Source organism: Sinohyriopsis cumingii, chromosome 2, assembly GCF_028554795.1.
Source record: "Sinohyriopsis cumingii isolate HCF-2022 chromosome 2, ASM2855479v2, whole genome shotgun sequence".
Taxonomy (NCBI): Eukaryota; Metazoa; Mollusca; class Bivalvia; order Unionida; family Unionidae; genus Sinohyriopsis; species Sinohyriopsis cumingii.
In genome coordinates, this window is record NC_142962.1 from 7038741 (window position 1) to 7066255 (window position 27515).

Here is a 27515-nt window from a genome sequence, read left to right on the forward strand (position 1 = left end):
GTTCTTCTATGTGCAATCTGTGACAAACGTTGAATATCTTTATGTTCTTCTATGTGCAATATATGACATACGTTGAATATCTTTATGTTCTTCTATGTGCAATATGTGACAAACGTTGAATATCTTTACTCTATATTCTTCTATGTGCAATCTGTGACAAACGTTGAATATCTCTACTCTATGTTCTTCTATGTGCAATATATGACATACGTTGAATATCTTTATGTTCTTCTATGTGCAATAAGTGACAAAAGTTGAATATCTTTACTCTATGTTCTTCTATGTGCAATCTGTGAGAAACGTTGAATATCTTTATGTTCTTCTATGTGTAATCTGTGACAAACGTTGAATATCTTTATGTTCTTCTATGTGCAATAAGTGACAAAAGTTGAATATCTTTACTCTATGTTCTTCTATGTGCAATCTGTGAGAAACGTTGAATATCTTTATGTTATTCTATGTGCAATCTGTGACAAACGTTGAATATCTTTATGTTCTTCTATGTGCAATATGTGACAAACGTTGAATATCTTTATGTTCTTCTATGTGCAATATGTGACAAAAGTTGAATATCTTTATGTTCTTCTGTGTGCAATCTGTGACAAAAGTTGAATTAAAACAAAGATGCAAAATGTTACTAAGGTGTTTTACTACATGTACTTAAATATTGACCACAGTTAACATAAAAGTTTAAAATAATGTAAGTGATATACTATTATGCACTCTGGTTATTGTGTGGGTTTTCTTGACTGCTTATAAATATGAATATGCCATTAAAGTAAAACATCATTTTGAACCCAATATTTGCATTTGTCTTCCATTCAACTACAGGTTTCACTGTAGGATGAACAAGAAATACAGTAACATTACATCCTAAACTTCACAAGTCATAGCTGTAATATTGTTTGTAAAAGTGATGATTGATTAATGCTTATTTGAAGTAACTTTCAAAACATTTTTTAAGTTTAGTCACCATCTTGTCTACAAAGTCCTTGTCAAATTTTATTGAAACAACCTTTAATTCCTTCATGGTGAAGACAACAAATTTGCACTCCTTTCTCCCAGAGCACAACATTTGTCCCTGAATCTGATAATAATAATCATGATTGGTATCCAATGTGGGGCCCGATGATGATAACTTGAGGTAAGGCACATTGTTGTCGTTAATGATCTTGTATTTGCTTGCATATGGGCATTTCACTTCCACAAGAGTTGTATCATTAATTATCCTATCTGGAGTTGCTGCCAAAAAAGGAAACTCCTCACTAATGAATAAACCACAACGTTGTGCCTTGATACCTTCTAATTGTTCAAATTTGTTTAAGGCTACTGCTTCATATTTTATGCCATGGAGAATAGGAGCAGTGCGGATTGACCTGCACATGCAAAGTGATCTAGCTAGGGCTTGTTTGTCCTTTCTTACAGTGATCTAGCTAGGGCTTGTCTGTCCTTTCTTACAGTTATCTAACTAGGCATTGTCTGTCCTTTCTTACAGTGATCTAGCTAGGGCTTGTCTGTCCTTTCTTACAGTGATCTAGCTAGGACTTGTTTGTCCTTTCTTACAGTGATCTAGCAGCTAGGGCTTGTTTGTCCTTTCTAACAGTGATCTAGCTAGGGCTTGTTTGTCCTTTCTTACAGTGATCTAGCTAGGGCTTGTCTGTCCTTTCTTACAGTGATCTAGCTAGGGCTTGTCTGTCTTTTCTTTCAGTGATCTAGCTAGGGCTTGTCTGTCCTTTCAGTGATCTAGCTAGGGCTTGTTTGTCCTTTCTTACAGTGATCTAGTTAGGGCTTGTCTGTCCTTTCTTACAGTGATCTAGCTAGGGCTTGTTTGTCCTTTCTTACAGTGATATAGCTAGGGTTTGTCTGTCCTTTCTTACAGTGATCTAGCTAGGGCTTGTCTGTCCTTTCTTACAGTGATCTAGCTAGGGCTTGTCTGTCCTTTCTTACAGTGATCTAGCTAGGGATTGTCTGTCCTTTCTTTCAGTGATCTAGCTAGGACTTGTTTGTCCTTTCTTACAGTGATCTAGCTAGGGCTTGTCTGTCCTTTCTTACAGTGATCTAGCTAGGGCTTGTTTGTCCTTTCTTACAGTAATATAGCTAGGGTTTGTCTGTCCTTTCTTACAGTGATCTAGCTAGGGCTTGTCTGTCCTTTCTTACAGTGATCTAGCTAGGGCTTGTCTGTCTTTTCTTACAGTGACCTAGCTAGGGCTTGTCTGTCCTTTCTTACAGTGATCTAGCTAGGGCTTGTCTGTCCTTTCTTACAGTGATCTAGCTAGGGCTTGTCTGTCCTTTCTTTCAGTGATCTAGCTAGGACTTGTTTGTCCTTTCTTACAGTGATCTAGCTAGGGCTTGTCTGTCCTTTCTTACAGTGATCTAGCTAGGGCTTGTTTGTCCTTTCTTACAGTGATATAGCTAGGGTTTGTCTGTCCTTTCTTACAGTGATCTAGCTAGGGCTTGTCTGTCCTTTCTTACAGTGATCTAGCTAGGGCTTGTCTGTCCTTTCTTTCAGTGATCTAGCTAGGACTTGTTTGTCCTTTCTTACAGTGATCTAGCTAGGGCTTGTCTGTCCTTTCTTACAGTGATCTAGCTAGGGCTTGTTTGTCCTTTCTTACAGTGATCTAGCTAGGCTTGTCTGTCCTTTCTTTCAGTGATCTAGCTAGGGCTTGTCTGTCCTTTCTTTCAGTGATCTAGCTAGGGCTTGTCTGTCCTTTCTTACAGTGATCTAGCTAGGGCTTGTCTGTCCTTTCTTTCAGTGATCTAGCTAGGGCTTGTCTGTCCTTTCTTACAGTGATCTAGCTAGGGCTTGTCTGTCCTTTCTTACAGTGATCTAGCTAGGGCTTTTTTGTCCTTTCTTACAGTGATCTAGCTAGGGTTTGTCTGTCCTTTCTTACAGTGATCTAGCTAGGGCTTGTTTGTCCTTTCAGTGATCTAGCTAGGGCTTGTTTGTCCTTTCAGTGATCTAGCTAGGGCTTGTTTGTCCTTTCTTACAGTGATCTAGCTAAGGCTTGTCTGTCCTTTCTTACAGTGATCTAGCTAGGGCTTGTTTGTCCTTTCAGTGATCTAGCTAGGGCTTGTTTGTCTTTTCTTACAGTGATCTAGCTAGGGATTGTTTGTCCTTTCTTACAGTGATCTACCTAGGCCATGTCTGTCCATTCTTACAGTAATCTAGCTAGGGCTTGTTTGTCCTTTGTTACAGTGATCTAGCTAGGGCATGTTTGTCCTTTCTTACAGTGATCTAGCTAGGGCTTGTCTGTCCTTTCTTACAGTGATCTAGCTAGGACTTGTTTGTCCTTTCTTACAGTGATCTAGCAGCTAGGGCTTGTTTGTCCTTTCTAACAGTGATCTAGCTAGGGCTTGTGTGTCCTTTGTTACAGTGATCTAGCTAGGGCTTGTCTGTCCTTTCAGTGATCTAGCTAGGGCTTGTTTGTCCTTTCTTACAGTGATCTAGCTAGGGCTTGTCTGTCTTTTCTTACAGTGATCTAGCTAGGGCTTGTTTATCCTTTCTTTCAGTGATCTAGCTAGGGCTTGTCTGTCCTTTCAGTGATCTAGCTAGGGCTTGTTTGTCCTTTCTTACAGTGATCTAGCTAGGGCTTGTCTGTCCTTTCTTACAGTGATCTAGCTAGGGCTTGTTTGTCCTTTCTTACAGTGATATAGCTAGGGTTTGTCTGTCCTTTCTTACAGTGATCTAGCTAGGGCTTGTCTGTCCTTTCTTACAGTGATCTAGCTAGGGCTTGTCTGTCTTTTCTTACAGTGATCTAGCTAGGGCTTGTCTGTCCTTTCTTACAGTGATCTAGCTAGGGCTTGTCTGTCCTTTCTTACAGTGATCTAGCTAGGGCTTGTCTGTCCTTTCTTTCAGTGATCTAGCTAGGACTTGTTTGTCCTTTCTTACAGTGATCTAGCTAGGGCTTGTCTGTCCTTTCAGTGATCTAGCTAGGGCTTGTTTGTCCTTTCTTACAGTGATCTAGCTAGGGCTTGTCTGTCTTTTCTTACAGTGATCTAGCTAGGGCTTGTTTATCCTTTCTTTCAGTGATCTAGCTAGGGCTTGTCTGTCCTTTCAGTGATCTAGCTAGGGCTTGTTTGTCCTTTCTTACAGTGATCTAGTTAGGGCTTGTCTGTCCTTTCTTACAGTGATCTAGCTAGGGCTTGTATGTCCTTTCTTTCAGTGATCTAGCTAGGGCTTGTTTGTCCTTTCTTACAGTGATCTAGCTAGGGCTTGTCTGTCCTTTCTTACAGTGATCTAGCTAGGGCTTGTTTGTCCTTTCTTACAGTGATCTAGCTAGGGCTTGTCTGTCCATTCTTACAGTGATCTAGCTAGGTCTTGTTTGTCCTTTCTTACAGTGATATAGCTAGGGCTTGTTTGTCCTTCCTTACAGTGATCTTGCTAGGGCTTGTCTGTCCATTCTTACAGTGATCTAGCTAGGGGTTGTCTGTCTTTTCTTACAGTGATCTAGCTAGGGCTTGTTTGTCCTTTTTTCAGTAGCTTTACAGATAGAACCAAACATAGAGGCAGTAAGTCTTTTGCACCTCTCGTCACCCCATCGTTTACAGGCATACTGATATCATATTGCTTCGTTGACTAGGTTGGCCTGGCCTTTGGTAATTTGTGTTAAGTTTAAATTCTCGATAAAATGTTCTTCCATGGTTTGTGTCTTGTACTGATGAGCTTTGCTAAGTGCTGGTATGTTAGCTGGGGGGGGGGGGGAGAGAGGGCGTACCGGCATCTTTATAGAACCGTTATAATTCAAACAAACATTTCCAAAATGATCTGGGTAGGCTTTTTGTGCACGATATTTGGTAGAGCTTGGGTCGAATTGCAGGATTCTATTATTTCCACGAATGGTCTGCAGGTGATGTGAGTTGAGAGGAGAACCTTTGTGTGGTTTTGCGTTATGCGATGTTTGCAGTACCTGAGTGCACGACAGTTCTGACAAAATGATTCCATCTTGTGAAATCCTGAAACTTGCATACAAGACCGTAACAACATGTTTGCAGTGAGCTGAGGGACCTTGTCCAGCATCACATTCACACTGAGCTTCTTGCACTACCCCGTTTTCATCCAGTGACAGGTCTACCTAATAGGTTACTGATTTCTTCATTTCAGCCCATACAATGGATAAGATAAATGCCAAACCTTTCTCTGGGTATGAACACACGCTGTAGCATCGCAAGTACCTCTCTTCATATATGTCTCTGCACTTGGCAACAAAGTCCTTGCAATACTGAGACAGGTATTCTGTCAACCTTTCCATGGTGAATTGGAGAAAAATGCTGGTCATTCTGACATGAGCATCCTTGTACTTATCTAGACCTTGACTCTGGGTCAGTAGTATCAGACACTGAATTTTTATCATAAAACTCCAGTCTGTAAAGAAATACAATACAGATTAAACGTTGTTTGCTGTTTGTTCCAGCATTTGTTATACAGTTCATTTCATTGGCTCTGTTGGTCTCTTGATACCAAAACAAACTACATAAGCTTTATTGTTTACCTCCTGTGTACAAAATTAAGATAACTTACTCTTGTTAGTCTTGGTGGTGAATAGTGACCAGAATTAGACCCTCTGCAATATTTATTGTCATTATTACTTGACATTTTAATAAATCATACAATCAATAAATTATGATACTATTTTATCAATTTAAAAAAGGCTTTTTGTGATTTTTTTATATTACAGGAGATTTGCCTGTTTTATTTCAATGTTAAAATTACATATAACGTGTACTCTGATTGGGGATTTAAAAAATCAATCCACTGCCATACCTCACTAACACGAATAAAAAGATAAAAGTTCACCATAACAAGATAATTTTACTTTTTGTATATACTTTTTTAGTCATTTATTTACAGTACTTATTATCTTTAGAGAGAGAGAGAGAGAGAGCAACATGTGATGTGTTCTTTCCTAAAACATGGTTACTAACAAGCATAATTGGATGTTGAGCTTTTGAAGCAACAATCAAAGAGTAATGCACCCCTGTGTACTAAAACTCTTTTCTTTGCAGTTCAATATCCCAGATTTGTGTAAATACTTCTAATTTTCTAGTCATCTATGATCTATGCCCATCTATTGCGCATTAAACCAACTCAGCTCTACATTTCCCAAACAAATTTAAAAAAAATTAAAAATATGAAACTTAGATGACTGGATGCATCCAAGTCAAGTACTAATACAATATATCATTTAATCCAATATTTCATACTGTAATCATATGAAAATAGGACTTGTACTCGAGTAAATGATTGCTCATATTCGACTATTTTCTATTTTAGAGTTTGGCGTCTTTAAACAACTTATGGTGGCTCTCTACAGTTTCGTATTTTGCATAGGGTTAGAATTTTAAAGAAAAACAATTTCCCAGGCTTTCCTCACTGTTTATACTGGTTATTTAAAAAGACCTTGTATTTCTAAGGTATAATTCAAAGAACTTTTAACTTCCTTTATTTTGGTGTATGATTGATTGGTGTAATATGGGTTATAGAGTATACAGCTTGGCCTTACTCCAGATGTGTACCTTTGAAAATAATGCTAGCTCCACTTGTTTATTTTTACTTCCTGAACTTCAGAGGTAAATTGTATAAAAAAAGAGCCGATAACATTTTTTACATTTTATGTATTTGGTAATTCATTCATTGCACTTTCAGAAGCTGGTATTGTCTAGTCTGGCAAAATTCATTTTCTCTGTTTTAATAGCTGCTATGGATAGTGTACTTTAGACTAATTCAGGCTGATATTTTTAGCACAAGGGAGCAGTCATTTTAGTCAGCAGTGTGTTTAGATCATGTACAATTTCCAAAAATACAATATCCAAAGAGATATCATCCACATTACATTAATGTTGCATAGAGGTATGCCAACATTCTTTCCATTGTGCATGTTTTAAATGCAAACAACTTCACCCTACATACATCACTCTCTTGGTTGGATCGTGCTAAGAAAAGTGAACGCTCACTTACCTCTCAATGAGCTCCTTTTTCCGACCAGAAACCTTGGCATTTCTCTTCTTTAACTCTTCTCTTATTTCTGGAAGCTCGACCCCATAAGCATAATATTTCTTTGTTTAACTTGCTGGAGTTCAAATAATTTGAATTCTCTTGGTATTGCATTATAACAGGAACGTATATCCTTTCTACAAACATGGTTGTACAAAGGACAAACTTTTATCAAGTGGTATACATTTTCTAAATCATTAGTGTTAAAATTGTTTTAAAAAGATAAGTTAAAACAACGGTGGTGACGTTCGATTCCACTTGGAGCAATTCGGCCAGATTGAATTAATTTCTGCAATGATACTCCTTGGATAAATATGTAACACTAATGTTTTACTAGTATTTGCAATAGAACACCAATACTTACTAATTTGTACATATCGTGATACATAACAGTATAAACACGTATCTTCCTAGCTCACCATACATTATATATTGCACGTGGAAGATTTAACGCGCGACATGTTTATACAAAATTTCAATGTCTTTTGATTCCGATAGTTACGCGTGCATAACTTAAAACGGATTCTAGCTGATGCGTCAATCAGATTATATTTATGTGTATTGACTATCGGCGTGAAGAATACTTTAACACATTAGCTGAGTAATGCCTGTTGATTTAACAAAATGTTAACAGTATTCTCATACACAAGACCTAAACAGTTAAACTCATTAAAAACTTGAAGATATTTGCTAAATACTATTATTTTAGTTTTTTTTAGTATTAACTTCGAAATACAATTTATTGCAATATATCTCTAACAAAATTCAAACTATGTTGCAAATTCTGCTAGGAGGAGGAAAGAAAAAAAGATGTTAAAACATTTTAACTTTAGAAAAATGGGGGTCACCTCATAGGCCTGCTAGTTTGTCAGAGCTAAATTTATAGCTGTATAATTATTGACATAATTATTATCATCTTTCTTAAACAAACGCACGATAATATCCTCGGACCATTTACTTGGAAAATGTCCCGAATATAACATTAAAAATGTCTACAAGATGAGGTAACCGTATATAGTAGATTCTATGAAATATTAATGGAGCAACTGATCACCAGCAAAAGATGTTTTGTGTTTTAAAAAGGGCACGACAGGTTTTACCTATAACACTGTAATAGGTCCAATTAGCTCCTCAAAATTATTTTTTACCGTATAAAATCATTATATTAAAAAAATTCATCAGTTTTATAATTTTAACATACACCATCCAATATGTATTTCACAAAAAGAGTTACAGAAAGAATCAGTGCTAACACTGTGCACACTGGAAGCCTTTCTATATAAAAAATAACCTTCAAAAATTATTGGCTTTGATATCACGTAAGCGTTTAATTTCCTTTCCTTTTGCAGGAAACACCATCTCTTCTTAGGCAAATATCTTTTTAAATTCTTCTTACTATTTCACATTTATGATATATTCTCTACATTGTTAGAAAAGTTAAATTTATTCAGAGAGTTAGTATGCAAAATGTGTTAGCATTAAAACAATTAGAATCACACCATTCGAATTTTTTCTTTACACTATTAATCATGTCAGGTTCCTCAGTCATAAAAGTGATTTTCAAACAAAGAGGTTTGGCAATCTGAAGAATAACAGATACAAAGTGATTTAAAATACAATTTGCAGAATCTTCATTACCTCTTTTGCAACTTCTGCGTAATATAATTAAAATTTGGCAATTAAAAAATAAACCTCTTCTAAATTCATCTCTTGAACCTTCTTACATATAAATATAATATCATTATTATGACATTTGAGTTGGCAAGCTTTGTGCGTAATCAAAAATAAGATATGAATAATCAGACTATTCGCTAATTGATTCAATAATCAGACTATTCGCTAATTGATTCAATAATCAGACTATTCGCTAATTGATTCAATAATCAGACTATTCGCTAATTGATTCAATAATCAGACTATTCGCTAATTGATTCAATAATCAGGCTATTCGCTAATTGATTCAACTTCAAAATTATCTATAAATAGAAATAATTAATACGAGAAAGGAACCCTTTGTACTGACGTTAGTGAAAGATCCAACTGTATGGTCTCTACCCATCCTACTGTTAGTGAAACCGAACGAATTTGATTTATGCAAATATAGCAATGTTATTTTATGTGAATTACAAACCGTGTCCACTGCAGTGTGTGATATGGGCAAATCGGGAGAATTGTTTTGAACATCAGTTGTGTTCAAAGTATTGTTATATACAATGTAATCACACTTGGGACCCAGAGTTATCAACGAATCGCATTGAAACTTGTTTAGCGATCGGCGCAGCAAAGCTTGCAAACCGCACGAAGACCTTTTGAAGATCATTTGAACAATTGACGGACAACATCACCAAGGGCTTTTCCGTAATACGCCGCGCTAACGGGTTTCTCGCGTTGATTTACCCGACGTGTCCTTTCATTTTCCGGTTATACATTCATTACTAGTTCGACCTATTTATGTATAGTTGTATCATCAGTTGTATATTCCAGAAAATGCGCATCCTGGTATACGAGCGAAAAACGAAAATCGGGATTGTTGCATGGAAGACATATCACTCGAATATTTGGCCAACTGTGATACGATGCTATGCGATTTCGAGTGCCAAATGGTCAAAGCAACAAGGTTCACCGGCTTTGGCAATTTCATTCCCGCATTAGCTACAGACACGAATTCTTTCACAATACTGTATGTGTCAAACAGTGGAGCTTCCAAAGACATTATGTACAACATTTCACTTCAGTTGACTAAAACAATCACTCATGCGTTGTTCTTGCCTATATCAATCTATCTGTAAAAGTTCACATTGCTGCTGTCCACACTGGCTAATACGGTAAAATATCTAAAGACAAATTGCAGTGTTCTATCGCCGTCAAAGATTTGCCTGAGAATCCAAGCATCTGCAGGGCTAATGGTTGAAACCTTCGTGTAACACGTTTCAGGGACTTACGTGGGCTACAATCATAGATGCACACGTTTACAAAAATTTCCTGAGGGGAAAAGATGATGGGAATCTACACGGGACTTTGAGACTGGGGACCTTTATAGGTTAGCGCGGTTTCAAACTTTTATTATCTATATACTGTTCGTAATCTCATAATTATAGGTTACTGAATTTGTATGGGAAAATATGAACGAGTTTTTCGAACGGAAATACTGCACGACCTTGGGAGTGCAGTATATCCATCCGACAAAACGAGTTCATATTTTCCCATACAAATCCAGTAACCTTTATATTATATGTTAAAAAATGTATTCTACCTAATCCTTAATTATATTAACAAAATATACCACACGAAAACAAAGTAACTGAATAAATGACGCATTCCAAACTAAATACACAAGCGCATATTCATCATTACACAACAACAACATTATTACTGCGCACATAACTCCGCCCAGATAAATTTGAACTCAGTCGCGCGCTCGACATAACATTCGAAAGAAAATGGCGGTTCTAGTTAAAATTGAAATTTGGAGTCGTATTGTAAAATTGTAAGTATATTTTTTTGCCGTTCTTACCATCAGCTAAAGAAGACAGGATATGACTTGCTACTTGTATATTATTTATAAGGACCCTTTCTTGCGTCTGTTGTATACTGTAGCTAGCCTAAATCCGAAACATTGTATCATCGCGGAATGTGCGAAATCAGCTGGTATGTGGCAGTCCACGAAACATCTGTTTTAGTTCATTCAGAAAAAAATTAAAGAAGCACAACGTAAAGCGCCTCTTACGCGAGTGTACATGATTTGTTTACAAATCAAAAGTGCTTGCGTCTGTGTCCATTGTTTGTTTACAATAGGATGTAATTCCTTTATGCACGTGTATGCGATATGTGTATTTGCACGCGAGTTCAGTATCGGGTAATACCGAACGATTCAGACGATGTAAAGTTAACGGAGAAAAAAAGGAGCATAAAATAACGCAATTTTTTTTACTAATGTTGAAAATACAGACCAGAAATATACAAAAAATTTCTTCTTCAAATCTCTATCCTTCGTGCAACAGTAGAACTTAATCCCTGTGTGCGATTGACCGGTTTTTCAGCATTACGATTCAATCAACATTATGTAAATGAACGACTAACCTTTTCCGCCTCTGCTGCCTTGCAGACCTACAAAATGGTTGGAGTGTTTATTTAGGTGTTAAGCTCAGTCATGATCATGCTGTGTCACTGATAAAAACTAGTCAAAACTCTTCGTGGCTTGTCAAAAAGACAAATTGACCATGACCTTTCTTTATTTGTTTTCTCTTTTTGTACCTTATTTCTTTGTGTCTTTCTTTTTTAAATTGATTTCTCTTTCTTTGCTTAAAAGAAAATACAAAACAAGAGCACATGAAAGAAATAAAACTGTTATCACTTGCCCCCTCCCCCATTTAACTCTTACTGCAACAAAGAACATCCAACTATATGAGGCGAACTTTTTATTGTATTAGAAATGAGTTCACGAAACACTTTTTAATGATTATTTCAACCTATTTAACACTTCTATTTTGCTTGAAGAGATAATTTGGCCAATCAGACGATTTTCAGTAAATATGAGGTATAGGACGAAATGCGCAAAGAAGCTTAAAGATGTCAGTCAGATGACCAGAGATATGGAAAATACGTCAGGGAGCTATGGATCAAGATCTCAGATAAACATATATTGAAAATATGCAAGGGAACTGTTGATCGAGATATCAGATGAATAGAGATATTAAAAATACGTCAGGGAACTATGGCTCGAGATGGCAGATGACCAAATATATTGAAAATATATATACACACTGTGCAGATGTCGGTCCCCTCCAAGGTGGAGGAGTATGCGTCCGCCCTGGACCAGGCTCTCCAGGACCTGCCAGAGCACGATGCCACACCCAAGTGGAACTCTATGAAGGGTGCCATCTACAGCACATCCATGTCCACGTTTGGCAAGGAGGAACGACCCAGCCAGGACTGTTTCAACGCACATCTATCAAGAATGGAACCAATAATCGAAGTCAAACGAAAAGCCTTCATAGCTTACAAAAAATGCCCTAATGAACGGACGACTGCTGATCTCAGAAGTGCCCGAAGCAACACCCAACGCATCGCTAGACAGTGCGCAAACGAGTACTGGCAACAACTGTGTGAAGGAATCCAGCGCAGTGCCGAGTCCGGAAACATCCAAGGTATGTACAGTGGCATCAAGAAGGCTCTAGGCCCTACAGTGAAATATGTCGACCCCCCCCCCCGAAATCTCTGACTGAAGAGGAAAAAAACTGACGGTGAGCAACAGATGGCCAGATGGGTGGAGCACTACTCAGACCTATACTCCTGAGAAACGTCAGTCACCGATGCGGCCGTTAGCAGCATAATGAAACTGCCCACCATGGAGGAGCTCGAGAAAAATGCCCACATTAGAGGAGCTCAGCAAAACAATCGACTCCTTCCCAAACGACAAAGGACTAGGTAGTGACAACCTCAGCCTGAAGCTATCAAACATGGGAAACCAACATTGCTTCAGCCGCTGAATGAGCTACTTTGCCTCTGCTGGAAGGAAGGAGCAGTCCCCCAAGACATGAGCGACGTAACGATTATGACCCTTTACTTAAACAAGGGCGACCGCAGTGACTATAATAATTACAGAGGGATCTCGCTCCTGAGCATCGTTGGCAAAGTGTATGCCCGCATCATACTCAACAGGCTGAAGCTTCTGCCGGACTGTGTGTACCCGGAATCCCAATGCGGCTTCAAAGCAGGCAGGTCGACGACATACATGATCTTTTCCCTACGACAACTCCAAGAGAAGAGCAGAGAGCAAGGTCAACCACTCTACATGATGTTCATCGACCTCACCAAGGCCTTTGACCTGGTTAGCAGGAAGGGCCTTTTTGAACTTCTCAGTAAGATCGGTTGCCCCCAAAACTGTGCAGCATGATAATCTCTTTCCATGCCGATATGAAGGGAACAATCCTGTATGATGGATCCTCCTCAGCCTCCTTCCAAATCAACAGCAGCGTGAAGCAGGGCCGCGTACTGGCACCAACCCTTTTCGGGATCTTCTTCTCCCTGCTCCTGTCCTACGCCTTTGACTCGTCCACTGATGGCGTGTATCTACACACCAGGTCCAACGGGAGGATGTTCAACCTGGCACGACTGGGTTCGAAGACCAAAGCGAAGTCGGTGCTCATCAGGGAGATGCTTTTAGCAGATGACGGGTCTCTTTTAACCCAAACCGAGGACGGCATCTAGAGAGTGGGAGACTGTTTTGCTGATTCCTGCAGGAAGTTTATGCTCACCGTCAGCCTGGAAAAGACAAAATAAAGCGGGCAAGATACCACCATTGCCCCTTCATTCAATGTTGACGGTGTCATCCTGAAAGCAGTCAACAACTTTACTTACCTGGGGTCAACCGTCAGCAACACTCTCTCGCTTGATGTGGAGCTGGACAGAAGGCTTTGAAAGGCAAGCACCATCATGGCACAACTAACTAAGAGAGTGCGGGAAAACAACGCGCTGACAGAGCATACAAGATCCAGGTCTACCAGGCCTGCGTTCTCAGCATCATTCTATATGGGATTAGACCTGGAGTACCTATATGAGGCAAGAGCACCGGCTCATCTCAAATACAGTGCCTAAAACGCATCTTGAAAATCAGCTGGCAAGACCGCGTCCTACACAGCGAGATCCTGCAGCGTCCAAGTAACCCCCAGCATGTACTCCCTGCTGAGCAAATGCCGCTGATGCGAGGAGAGGTCAGTTGGCGGCAGAGAAACGTAAGAGAAAGAAGAGCGCGGCAGCATCCCCAGTAACTCAGACTTCCCAGTATGTCGGCACCAACTTCAACAGGGACTGTCACTCGCGCATAGGCCTGCACAGCGACAGCAGACGATGCCAACACCCTAGAGACAGACGACACTCCAATGGCGCTATTCGCATGGTCTCTCTCTCTATATATATATATTGGTTTGACGGGTTGTTATGCCGTCACTCTGGTAGGTGTGAGGTGGGGTGCTTCCAATATTTTATTTAAATTATCATAGAAGTCCCACCCAGGTTCAATTTTGGTTGAAAGTTAAATTACTGAAAGATAAATGTAAAGCTCCCAGCCTCCAGCCAGCAATGCCGACGGTTAAATGATTGAAAATACAGATAAGTGAAATCCAACGTATAATAATTTAATGACAATTCAATAGTCAAATGATTAAAATTTACTAATTTATTAAAATTACTCTCCTTCCGCTTGATACTGTGATAGACTATTGCATCATTTGATTAGTAGTGTGAGATAGCTTTCCACATGTCCTTGTATTATACTCATCTGTGTATTCTTCTCTCCTGTTCCTCCAATTCGTTCTCCTCTTCCTCCCGACTTTCTCCAAATTCCTTCTCCTCCTCGACTTCTCTATAATCCTTCTCCTTCTCCACTTTCTCCTCCTCAACTACTTTTCACCCTCCTCCTCGACTCACTCTACCGACTAGACTTGTCGACTCCGACTGCTCTGATGGTCTCACTTCCGTCTCTCCATCAGAGACTCGGGACTTAACTGAACCGGAAGTTCTGTCCCCCAAAAAGCGTCCTTTACGAAGCGTTCTCTTTCCTTAGAATCTCCTCTCTAAGTTTTACTGCCAAATTACGAGTGGCTTCCTCGGAGTAACCCTATATTGCTTAGCAATATTCCTAGGGGAGACTAAATTTTCGCTTTCTTGTTAGAAGTTATAATTCAGATCGAAATTGTTATCCCACCCTCCGTCTCAATTCCGATTGGATGTCGCTTTGACGAGATCCAATCAAACTTAGAGAACAATGTCCTTCTCGCTGTTTCTCCACGTTGGGACGGATTTAGAATGCGCCTCGTTTCTCCGCATCTTAGGACTAAGCTGTAACACATAGGTGGGAAGTCGCTCGATCTAACGCCTGTGCCGATCCAAAATGTCGGGTCTTCTCTCTGGTCACGGTAACTATGCGTAAGATATATATATATATATATATATATATATATATATATATATATATATATATATATATATCTCTCTCTCTCTCTCTCTCTCTCTCTCTCTCTCTCTCTATATATATATATATATATATATATATATATATATATATATATATATATATATATATATATATATATATATATGGCTCACTAAAATAGTCGAGGTCGTCTAAATGAATCCCAAAAATATCTTCCCAAAAAAATTCGATGCCCATTGGCTCTATCTAGGGACAGATGTGATGCAGGGAGTGCGTGCCGTTATTTCAAACTAGGAATTAAGTTTATTGAGCTACAAAACCCTTCCTCCGATACACACTCACAATTCTAGAGACATACATACTTAGATGTCACACTCACCTTTACACTGATAATACAGTTCTAAGATGTCATACTGACCTATGAAGCGACAAAACAACCTAAGATGTTCCTGTCTAGAGGTCATACCATCTTAAACTCATATTACACAAAATAATCATAATATAATCGTTATGAAGTAGATTCAGATCTGTTAATTTAACTGGGGACATGTACACAAAACGAAAAAAGACTAATTTCTTTCACGACTTTCCCTGTCTCTAAGTATATGTGATACGTCATCTGGTTATATTGCTGTACATGCCTTTCTTCAATATGTGCTTTATCTTGTGATGTGAGGATACTGCAATAGCTGACCCCTACTGAATGTAGTATATCTACATATACCATAAAGATCCTCGTGTAATAAATAACTAAGCCGACAGAAATAAAGAATCAACTTGACAGTTTTGTTTTGCGCTAGCCTGTCAAAGTCTGTGCGGGTATAGTTTTATCCTATGTGAAACCATGACTTTAACATACTAGTTGCAACGATGTTTCCGGAAAAGGGAACATGATTTTTAATACTATAAGCTACCACTTTAATTGGAACGCCTCGTATTTTTTTATACAAAAGTCCATGTTCTCTACAGTTATTGTTGTAAAGGCCGAGAAATGTTCATAAACGACTCTACTCTTGTATTAAAATTGTCGAATTTTCTTCTGTAAAATCAAATACCAATTTCGCAATGCTTTTCGTGGCTCAAGTGTCTTATAAACAGCGATCGTTCCTATTTCATTATGGCAATTATAATTAAAATGCAAGGAGACATGATTAGGTCAATAACATATTTGAATCAACATACGTGGATAATCGATGGTGTTATGTATATCTATATTTTCTGTAACTTTTGGTAAATGTTTTTTTTAAATGTTCATAATTTTTATTCATGATCGTAAACTGTATAGGATATTTTTTTTGTTATAAGTTGTGTCTGTAATTTTGCTCCGCTAAACACTCAAATTACGTAAGATCTTTTAATAGTTCTTTACGTACGTGTTGACAATTAGTAATGATAATGGTAATAAAAAGACTTAAAATGACGCTTATGGCCCATTTTCTTAATAACTGATGGGATTTGAAGTTCCAAGAAGAATTCGGTGGATTAATATTGGTTGTGCGAGGTCATACAAAATATACATAATTTGTCGTAAAATCAACAATGTATGTTGTCACATGGGGTCTATAGCAAATTACATTCGCAATATACGGTGCATATAAGGAGAAAATTAAGCGTTCATTTTCATTCCGATTTTTAGAGTCATTCACACTTTTAGTTTTCCTGTTGTATATCTGTAGACGTATTTTACGTTGTACTTAGATATTTTACGAGAGGAAAAGAAATAGTTTGCACTGTTCAGTGGTGATAGATAGTGCTCGTTATTTGGCTCTAAAATTATTCTGGAACTGTTATTAATTATTCAAAAGAATTCTGGACAACGCCATCTTGACGACGTCACGTTTCTTGGAGGACCAGTTCAATTCCGGTAGTGAAAATTATAAGGGACTTTTCATTCGTTTAGGACTTTCATAAACCTTTATAACAACTAATTTGGATTCGCTTCATTATACTGTACGTTCCTCTCACATTTTTCATTTATTGCTTTAATAATTAAATTGTTAGTTAAGTTTCACAAAACTTGTTGGTTTTGCTTCTTTGCTGTTCCTTAAGTTTTTGTGACCATAGATTCGTAACAAATGGGATGATGTCCATGACACAATTACGGATTTCATAAATTGCGATTATATGGTTTAACTTAGCAGCGTGATTGTACAGATAAGTACTGGATTATATTTATCTTTACAAATATTCAGTGAGGGTAATAACGCAATCTTAAAATGTTTTACGAGAGGTAGTCATCATCATCATCATCATCATCATCATCTAGGTTAAAAACTAAATAGTTAACACAACCTCCCTTATGGCTCTCAACATAATACATTTTCAAAAAGGAGGCAGTTCATACATGAAGCTTATAAGTTAATAACGCGACATATTTTCTGGCAAGGCCGACACAGCAGGAAAATTCTGCGTAGCCTGATAGCTTGATACGTACGGCACTAGTCATTAGTGAATAGGTAATATAGATATCACAGCACAGACCAGTACTATAAAATCCACTCCCTGTTCCGTCCTAGAAAGAATCTCGCCTGAAAGTCTACGAGACACAGTTCCGCAAGACACGATGATGCTACTTTTGCTTATTATAACCGTCGTTGGAATCATATATGGAAGGCCATTTTACAGGGACGAGTTCCCAAATGGGTATGGTGTGCCAAATATGTGTTACGGCACTTATGGCGGTAAAATCTGGGCACCTGTTGGTCATTATAATCCAACAAATCATACCCACGATAAGAATCCGTTCGGGCTGGTAAGTAACACGTCATATCTTCAGGTGTTAATGATGCAGACGACAATAGACACGCACCTTGAAATGCCGTTGTGACGTGTCAAGAGCTAATGGCGTGTACGACTATCATCCACAACTCGTATTGGATTATTAACTCATCCACAAATCGTTCTTGATTATCAACCTTGTTAAGCTTTTAGTAATGTCTGTAACAGCATGTTGTTACTTTAGTTTGGTTATTGTATAAATGCATTGCGCCGTTTTCTATATCTACTTGTAATGCTGGCATACATGTTTTGTAAGCATTTGCAATCCACCAGTAAAACGTGTTGGATAAGCGTTACAAATACAAACTTAAGTGTTTTGTTTTCTGTTATTAAGTTATTGTGGTAAGTAGTTCTTCTTAAACTACACATTTCAATCAGTTTCTTCAAGGAGTCAGGAATTGGTGACGCAGTTCGTTTGAAAGACACAAAATTGAACCTTCCTTGTGTGATTATATGTTAACCCCAATAGCTTCACCATTAGTATATAGTATGCCAACGTTCTTAATGTCCTATAGAAAGCCGGAAAGCTTGATAATGTCAATGTTTCCTATAATGCGTGCTTATCAAAGGAAAGGTGTACGTTTATGTACACAGCTTGCCTCCTTTCCTTCACTTGCAAGCGATATTGACTACACATTAGGAAATTACTATTGCTACTGTGTTTTAATTATCTCACTTGGATAAAACACAAAACTATCTAATAACTGACAAAGAATATGCAAAAATACTGAAATAATAGTTTACAAACAAGTTGTTAAAAAGCGCATGAAAAAAAAGAAACACGTTTTTACGGAGGATGGAAAAATTAAAATAGCATGGAGCACGCAGTAAACAACTGCCAGAAAGGACAAGGGACTCTTTGAATTTCCTTAATTCAGTTTGAGTTGCATGATTAATCTTATCAATAGGAAAATAATACCGTTGAAAACTTTGAATGTAGAGATATTAATTATTGATGCAGACACAATATATTAGGTTTGAAAATTAGTATTGTAACCGATTGCATAATGTGCATGGGCAGAAAGTGTGTGACAAGACTGAACCTGCCAGGTCTTTATAATCGAGAACGTGGCATGTTTTATAAAACGCTCCAGCTGACTCGTTCACTATAGAATAAGCAAGGTTGAAACCAGCTTGGCATTTATAACTAATATTGATCAAACAATAGATAAGTGAAAACATACTTAAACTCCGTTTTGCTGAGATTTTACATAGCACTTTTGATAGAGACAACGATGGATGGATTCAGTCTATAATCATTTTGATTATATGTATAACTGTGACCACTTTCCGCTGAGATGGGATGGAATCCTAAAGGGGAGAATCCTGATATATTAAACACAAGGAGAATCAGATTTCGTCGGCAATATTGTTTACAATTTATTTAAAAATGCAATCAGGGTATGCCGCATTGTTGGAAAAGAATGAATATTGTTTCTCAGAGATCATTACACTCAAAACGTACTCTATTCGTCTAGGATTTTGCGGCTGCTAACTATACGTGGACCCGATCCCTTTGCATGAAGGATTCGGACAGAGACGGCAAGACGAATGGCGACGAGCTCGGAGATCCACATTGCACGTGGAGCAAAGGCGGTCCTGCTCCTGCTCATAATGCCACTGGACATCCAGGTACTGTAAATCAGAATATTTTAGTATAAAATTTCCACTGATTTCTTGAAAACAACTAATTACGTACAAGGCAAAATACGTTCGACTGCAATGATAGTTGTAAACTAATAACTATAAAATGTACTTTTATATTTGTTGAGCATTTATTTCCAGTAATGCTACAACTATTTCTACTACTGTTGATTTTTTAATACTGATCGGACTGTATTGAAAACACTCAGAAATGTTCAATGACGTAATGTGTGTGTGTGTGTGTGGGGGGGGGGCACACTGTCAAAATCTGATTGAATGTAAGGATGAAATTATTGCAGTGTTACTTTGAAACGAAATCCTTGAAAATAAAAAGTGCAATATTTTCCATATTTTGAATGGCACGAACACAGGGGTTTTAATTAATGGACAATTAATAAGCACCTTCAAGAATATATATATATATATATATATATATATATATATATATATATATATATATATATATATATATATATAAAGAAAAGAAAACAAAAATGCACTACAGGTATCTGTGCGGTAATTTCAGATGTCCATGTAGTAAGTGAAGTTAAGAAATCGTGTGGACTAATCTGTTTAGGTGAAGATCTGACAGCGACGGCGTTGGGGTCATGTTCTGGTGACCTTTGTTGTTACCATAATCGCTAATTTTATCAGCCAATCAGATGAAGTCTTATATCTTCGTGTTTGGGAGACTGGGTAGTATGGTTGAAGAGCATCAATATGAGCCGAACGATTGTATTCACTTTCTGATTTCTAAAAGCCGCAGTTCGTTTTGCTTATTCATAGGTAAACATAACATGACCCCTAAACAATTGCTGGCAGATAGTTATGTAGGGCAGTGGAGATCTTATTAGAATCAGATTGCTCTCTGGACAAGCTGGTACCGTATTCAAATCTACATCGTAACCTACATAGTAAAACCAGCTACCGCTGGTTTGACATGTGAGTTTACCAATTACTTGGGCCGTAGTAAAGCATAGAAATCGAATAGTGAAGTCAGCAGAGTTTGATTTACAAAAGACTCCATTATTTTGGAATAATTAGTGACTAATTTTTATATATATTGATGATTGATCATTTTGCAATTGTAATCCTATTAAAGACCACGTATTGTTGTTACCCATCATTCAAACGTGGTCCTGAATACGCTGACGTGGCATTCACCTTGAAAATTTTGTTTGACTACAATGAACCGTTTATGATGGCTTGCATTGAAATAACATCTTTTCCATTGTCGGTTATTGGAATATCTGAAACTGGACACCAATTACCTCTGCCCATTAAGGTCTAGAAGACTATTATTACTGAGTCTCGGATATTACATTATTTTCTTTTATGTGATGCATGGAACTCACGTTTTATTTGTTTGGTTTGCCTTATGATGAATTTTTTTCTTAAAATATCACTACCCATTATTTGCTATTCATTTTCTGGTAAAGTAATGTTTAAACATTTGACGATAGTTAAATTGTACGCATCTTCCTATTCAGTTCATATGTCAAGATGCGGGTTAAAAAATAACTGCTTTTAATTTAACTGTTCGTAATTTTACGCTCAGGACTCCAAAGTTGTTTTGAGGTTATTCCGGTAAGAATCAAAACTTAAAGAAGCAAGATATATTATGAGTAGGTATTTCTTAGAAGTAATAAAAATCATGAAATCTCTCTCTCTCTCTCTCTCTCTCTCTCTCTCTCTCTCTATATATATATCCAATAATGGTACATCGAAGCCACTCATTTCTGTTAACTAGTCTAGCATCTTCATCAACAATTATTGTTTTCTTCCTTTATTTCTTTTAGGAATCTGTGAACCACTAGGATCCCATGTTTGCTCTAACCAAGTATTCTTCTGTGGATGTCAAGACCACGCGTGTGTTGCTTCATCATAGTTCACATGTACTGATTATGGATGTATTGCTACGTGATAGCACAATCAATGACATGTATGGGTGGGGATGTACTCAGATATAACAAAGCTTGTAGAAATGCACACCAATCTCTTTAGAAGAAATATATCTTGAAACTTAAATAAACACGTGTTGTAACATGTTGTAGATTTTCCACTGAAAGTGTTCTACTCTATACTTTCACGCATTTAGAACATCAATTAAGCAATTCTCTTTAAGGTCTATTACAACTTCCTTTATCGTTCATTACCACGGCTGTGTGATACGTGCTAACAATACAATTATTTTTATCTACCTTTAATTTACAAAATCAGATAAAAAATATCCAATTATTCATGTCACGTTCTATGTATTCTTTTTAAATTTGAATATATTTGCGTAAATTTCCAATTTTAGTATTCCACAGACACTAACTGCTTCGAGAAATTCTGCAAGTGTTCCTTTACGGTCTTGATTTAGTAGTTTGCATCACACCACAACATCTTTTTTAGTCAATGGCTTCCATCCACTACATTTTACAACAATGTCAACTGATGGGGATTGACGATCTAACAATGATGCACACCACACCCGTAAACTAATAAAGGAACAACTGGTGCATCTGCATTCAATCAAGTATGGGTGTATGTCTTAGGATACTTCACAAAAATACAACGAAATATATATATATCAAATAGGATTTCATGTCTGGAGTCAAATGATAAGCTTCCAAACATTAAGTGCAAAATAGTTACACAAGTTCTTATAAAGAAACATTAACAGGAGAGGGAGAGTGGATGGTTCCATGCAAATACCGACATTTCCATTTTCCAATCCTATCGGCACATACAGAAAAATACAACTATGATTACCAAAACAAGCGGTGATACAACCTGGGTACGTGATGACAATAAAAACCAATTGTAATTAACCCTATTTGATGTAATCACGATTTACAGATACGATACAAAATTGACATTCTTGGACATGGCATGCAGATGACATGTCTATTTGAAAATGTAACTGAAAAACGTTGAAGGATATTGCGAGATCCTGGTGCTAATGAAATTGATCAGGATAGGAATCTTGGTGTTTCATGATTTATTTTTGCAGAAAAAAGACTTTAGACATATCCTTACAATTACGTTTGGAAGCTAATGGCACAGTCCACGTCTATAATGCCACTTACTCACTAGCCTAGCTGGTATAGATGTTTTAGCTTGTGAACCTGAATGTGAGACAACGAAACTGGGTTTGATTCCGGACCGCGACAGTTAGACTTTATCGCCTCCCGCTACATGAGAAAGAAACATTTTCATGCCCACTTGTGGCAGAAAAATTGTACATTACATACAAAATTGTTACAGTGCTAAACCATTTACAATGCAAGACACCAAGGCGTATGAAATGCAAGACAGTGCAAGACAACAAAAGCTTACGCTAAACGCACACTATCTCGCTGTGTACACTCAGTCAGATCCATAACCGCAAAACTGAACTCAAGGTCTAACTGGAATCTTTACCCCGAACAGATTCATACAGTTATCTGTCTCGAACACGCTGTATTATGTGCGAGCGAGTCGTATTTACTAAGTATCTGAACACTTCCTACAGTTATATACACCAACTACACGAAACGCGATTTCCGATGAAACAATTCTATCTCGCGACGAAACCGTGCTAAGATCTGTCCACGAGAATGATAACACAAGATCAAGCATGACAGTAGTAGCAATAGTATTGGCACCGAATGAAAACTATACAGATTAGTATCACCTCGGTGGGTATTGTAAACAAATATTTAAGTTTCATAATTCATGTCAAAATGAAACAAAAATAACATCACACATTATATTAATATTTACTCCATCCGGGCAATAACACCGAGGGCGATCAACTCCTAGATAACGAGAACCAAATAAAGCGGACACCTTGTAAGAAGGTACGATCCACCAATTAACCCACCCCCACAAGGTGGGCCTCTACAAATAATATAAAGTGTGAAACTTATAGGTGGAATAAATAGAGAACTGAGCCGATATATAGAACAGAAAGACACGAATCCCCGTACATGGAAAAAAAACCCAATTTGATAAATTACATAAACAAATGTGATAATACATTACATTAGGAAGATACACTTATATTTTAAATAAATCTTTCACCGAATTTCAAACACAAATGTATTAATATAAATGGCCGATCTCTTTTAAATGATAGAATCGGCTCATCATATAATCGAGTGAACGATCGAAGTCAAAGCCTTGTACAATTTCATAACCTGCTTATTCCAGTCCACTCCAACTTCACTGTGGTTGTTCCTTTAGGTCCTTTCACTTTTATCCTTCTCCGACCTCCCTAATGACTCGCCTCTTTTCGGCCCTCAAACTTTGTGTGGGTAGGTGGATACGTAAGTACGTAGTTACGTAGATACTTGGATCAGTAGGTACGTGGATACGTCAGTAGATACTTCAGTGGATACGTCAGTGGGGCTATTTCCCTTTTCAAAATAAACAGAGACGCGCCGAAATCTTCTGTCAGTTGTCCTACTGGGACTAGATCATTACTCCCCTCTCGTTATGTCAGATATAGTTCTAACGGAATTCAAACAGATCACAAAGGTTATCTGGTCAAGCTAAACACGGCAGACCATAACAAACCTAGTTGAATAAGATTAATGTATATCCTAAAGGTTATTTAATCCTGACTCCCATTAACATCACATGAGACACAACAGTTCCTTTCTCGTCTCAATCACACAGATGATCGGATGAAATTCATTACATGCCTTAACTACGTTATTTTCAGGAAATACACACATTCGAGTCTTTAATTTACATGAAATCATCTAAGATCGTGAATTCAAACGGATTCTCGTAACTCATATCAACTAAAGTAATGCATGAAATTCTTAGATTCCTATAACAATCAAGACGACAAATTGAAACAATTCGTCAAACTTATATAAAAAAAAGATCATTGTACGAATTCAGATAGATGAACTCAAACACAGTTACATTCATATCAAGAGAATTGATCTACGGATTTAAACAAATAAATGCATGCAAGTATAAGCAAATAAATTCAAGCAAATCATTATATTGGTATCAACGAATTACATGAGATTGACGCAAATACCCTGTGCTCTCAAGATTTGCTCGCTTCTACCGCCAAATTGTGCCCGTCGACTTTCCCGACATCCGGTCCCTTTGACGAATGTTTTACGAGAGAATTTCTTCTGAATTCAATCTCGGAGTCTCTTATATTTTCACTCTTGCTGGAAAAAATGCAGACTGGTTAGATTTTTAAATAAGGGCAATTTTAAAGCTAGGAAATTACGCGTAATTTAGCGTAACCAATCAGGATTAAATATATTTACCGCCTTTTACAAATAGACAACAAAATTGCGATCAGCCTAACTTCTAGATTTCCAAACCTGATTCTGGAAAAACTAAAATCTGACAGTTCCGATATAAAATCGAAGTGAACCTTCCTTTTTCTAGTCGTCTAACGGTTAAATAAACGAAGGCTTACTTAACAATCACTTCATCGCCCGACACAAATATTAGAAATCATTGCAGCATAGCGATTTATTAAGTACCTGTCCCCATAAATCTAATTAATTGCTCTCTGGCTCAAATTAATGTGTTCTTCATAGATCGACATAAATTTGCATCCTTACACATTCCTAGTCCTTATCTTACTTGTAGAAAAATCACTTGTTGCGTTTAGATTTAATCTGAGAGATATCATTTATTCAATTATTTATTGATATCACAAAATGCTCATACTACTGTTTGGACTAAACACTATTTTAGAGTTATTGTGAATTCATTCAAAACATTTTCGATCATTCTACTGTGAATATATCAATATTGTTGGCATATCAGTACTTTCAAGGATATTGATACGTCAGTCCATTAAATCTATATAGTAGTCAAGTAGTCGCTAAATAAATAATTGTAGACCATTGTTATTATATGTTAAAAATGCAGGATGGAAAAGCCAATGAATGGCGCTACACAAAATACGATTGATATAAAGAACTTTATGATTTGATGAAATCAAACTGCATAATAATGTTGCTTTTTAGTAATCAAAGAAATTAAAATTTTCTGACTTTCCTTTGTTCTTAACAATTTTCTGGTCGTTTATGTGAGGTCTAAACGGTTTTCGAAGTCTCTTTCCGGCTTGTCCTTGCTGTGGCATCGAGGAGGAACTAGTGCATTCTACACAAAGGTGATGCGAATTTATAGGTGTGTATTGGTGACCAGATAATTCTTTTCTGTCTTAATGAACATATTTTTTCAACTTGTATTAACGTTTGTTTGGGATTTTGTTGGTCGATTAGCGCATTTTGTGAAAATTATTTTCCTGTTGTCAAGGGAGTATCTTAAGGCATGCAATCTTTTATTCGTCAAAGGTTTTAAGATGGATGCTACCGTTTGAAAATTCGTCAATGGTTTTAAGATGGATGCTACCGTATGAAAAGTCGTCAAAGGTTTTAAGATGGATGCTACCGTATGAAAAGTCTATCTTAACATACCTCTTAAACCATGTTCTCGTCGTCGAGCTACTCCTCGGTCATTGTCCATGATGACACTGTCGAACATGATTTACTTACAGGAGGATAATGAGGATGTAAGTATTATCGGTAAAGGTGATATATATTTTCCCCTTCATCATGGGATGCTATGGCAGAATGTACATTGAAAAAGATGTCTCTCGTCAAAGGGGCAGCTGTGTTTCCCACTGCTTTGTAATCGACAACGCCAGAGTGCACAAAAATCAAGTTCAGTCGTTCTTCATTTCGATAGGATATAAAAAATACTCGTAGTTATCTGTTGTTTTTCATGACGTGTTTGGTTGACGTGAGAGATGTGTTTCCACACAGAATAGCAAACCAATCTTTATAAACCGAAATTTAGTAGCAATCCAATTTTGGGTGCGGAGTATATTACAGTACTAGGCTTCAAGTATTCCACGGCTTGAATGTAGAAATAAACATAAAAAAATCTATACAAGTAAACCCACACTCATTAAAGTAGTTTGTTCAAAGTTGTTATACTCTGAACTCCATCACCTCCACTCTAACAATGTTCAGTGTACCATTCCGAGCAAGAAATGTGTTAATGAAAATACAAATTTCTTCATTTTCGTTCGAACATTCCAAACCCCACGATTTTAACCATTATATACAAGTTAATTTGTGAAAGATTACTGCCCTCAAATTATTGCCAAAAGTTTCATCGATTTTTTTATGCGGCCCTTAATCGCACTGGCACCGAACGGAGGAAAATAAATGTATGCAAATCGATGGAATTTGAATTAAAAATATATAATAAAATGAAAATCTTCTTTGTTTATTGTTTTCGGTTTTTTGTAGATATGAGGAAGTATTTATATCGTAAAGTGGAAACTTTTTGTGTTGGCACTCGTGGCTTCTTCATTCGTGACAATTTGATATTTTCCGTTCATTCGAGAAATATTTTGTGATGTCTACCATAAAAGACGTGGTTATCACTATATACACCTCTCGCACATAAAAAGAAACACTAATACACACGTACATCAAGTATCTTCTATCATTGGTTCTAAAATTCGAATAAAATAATCAAGACTTCTTAACTATATGCAACTTTTCTGACTTATTCTGTTTCCAATATCATTCATTTAACTCGTGCCAAAAGTTAAAACAAAACAAACAACAGAAATGAATTCCAACTATCTGAAATTGCTTTGATTAATTACAGTTCTTTCAAATCCGATGTAACATTGATGGAAACAAAAAGGCAGAAAGTTCTGCCGAACTGTATAGTCGACCATATAGTCGATCCAACTTGCATGACTTATGAAAAGGAACTTCTCGTGAGTTTTGGAATCTTTTTAAACGTCGGAAACTTTCATCACTTATTCTAATAAATGTTATGATTTTTTTTACGAAGCTCGCAACAGCCGTACCAGAAATCAATATTGGACAGTAAGAGTTGAATAAAAATATACAAGATGAAAGTAGAACTAAGTTTTTAAGCGAATCGATTATTGCCGAATTGGATTTCCAATTACAATCGATCAACTTAGCTCAGCTGTGAAACAAAATGAAAACAGTAATAAAGCAGAAGACCCTGACAGTTTTGAATGAATACATTATTGAGTCGTTTCCAATTTTAGCAAAATACACCATGAAACTTTTAATATGTTATTTAGCAGCGGTATTGCAGAGGGATAATTTTGTTTTGCTGTATAGGAAACATTTTCACAAGCGTATTCAATCAAAGACATGC

The 27515-nt window shown here is 37.1% G+C and overlaps 1 protein-coding gene and 1 pseudogene across 1 annotated transcript; one reads left to right on the plus strand and one right to left on the minus strand.

Moving 5' to 3' along the window:
- Window positions 1-880: 880 nt before the first annotated feature.
- LOC149804292 (uncharacterized) lies at window positions 881-9704 on the minus strand (annotated as a pseudogene).
- Window positions 9705-17374: 7670 nt separating this feature from the next.
- LOC149804293 (temptin-like) lies at window positions 17375-21470 on the plus strand. The gene is made up of 3 exons (XM_089932454.1): window positions 17375-17676; window positions 19181-19334; window positions 21146-21470. The coding sequence occupies exons 1-3, from the start codon at window positions 17488-17490 to the stop codon at window positions 21232-21234; spliced, it is 432 nt and encodes a 143-aa protein (XP_089788580.1). The 5' UTR covers window positions 17375-17487; the 3' UTR covers window positions 21235-21470.
- Window positions 21471-27515: the final 6045 nt, after the last annotated feature.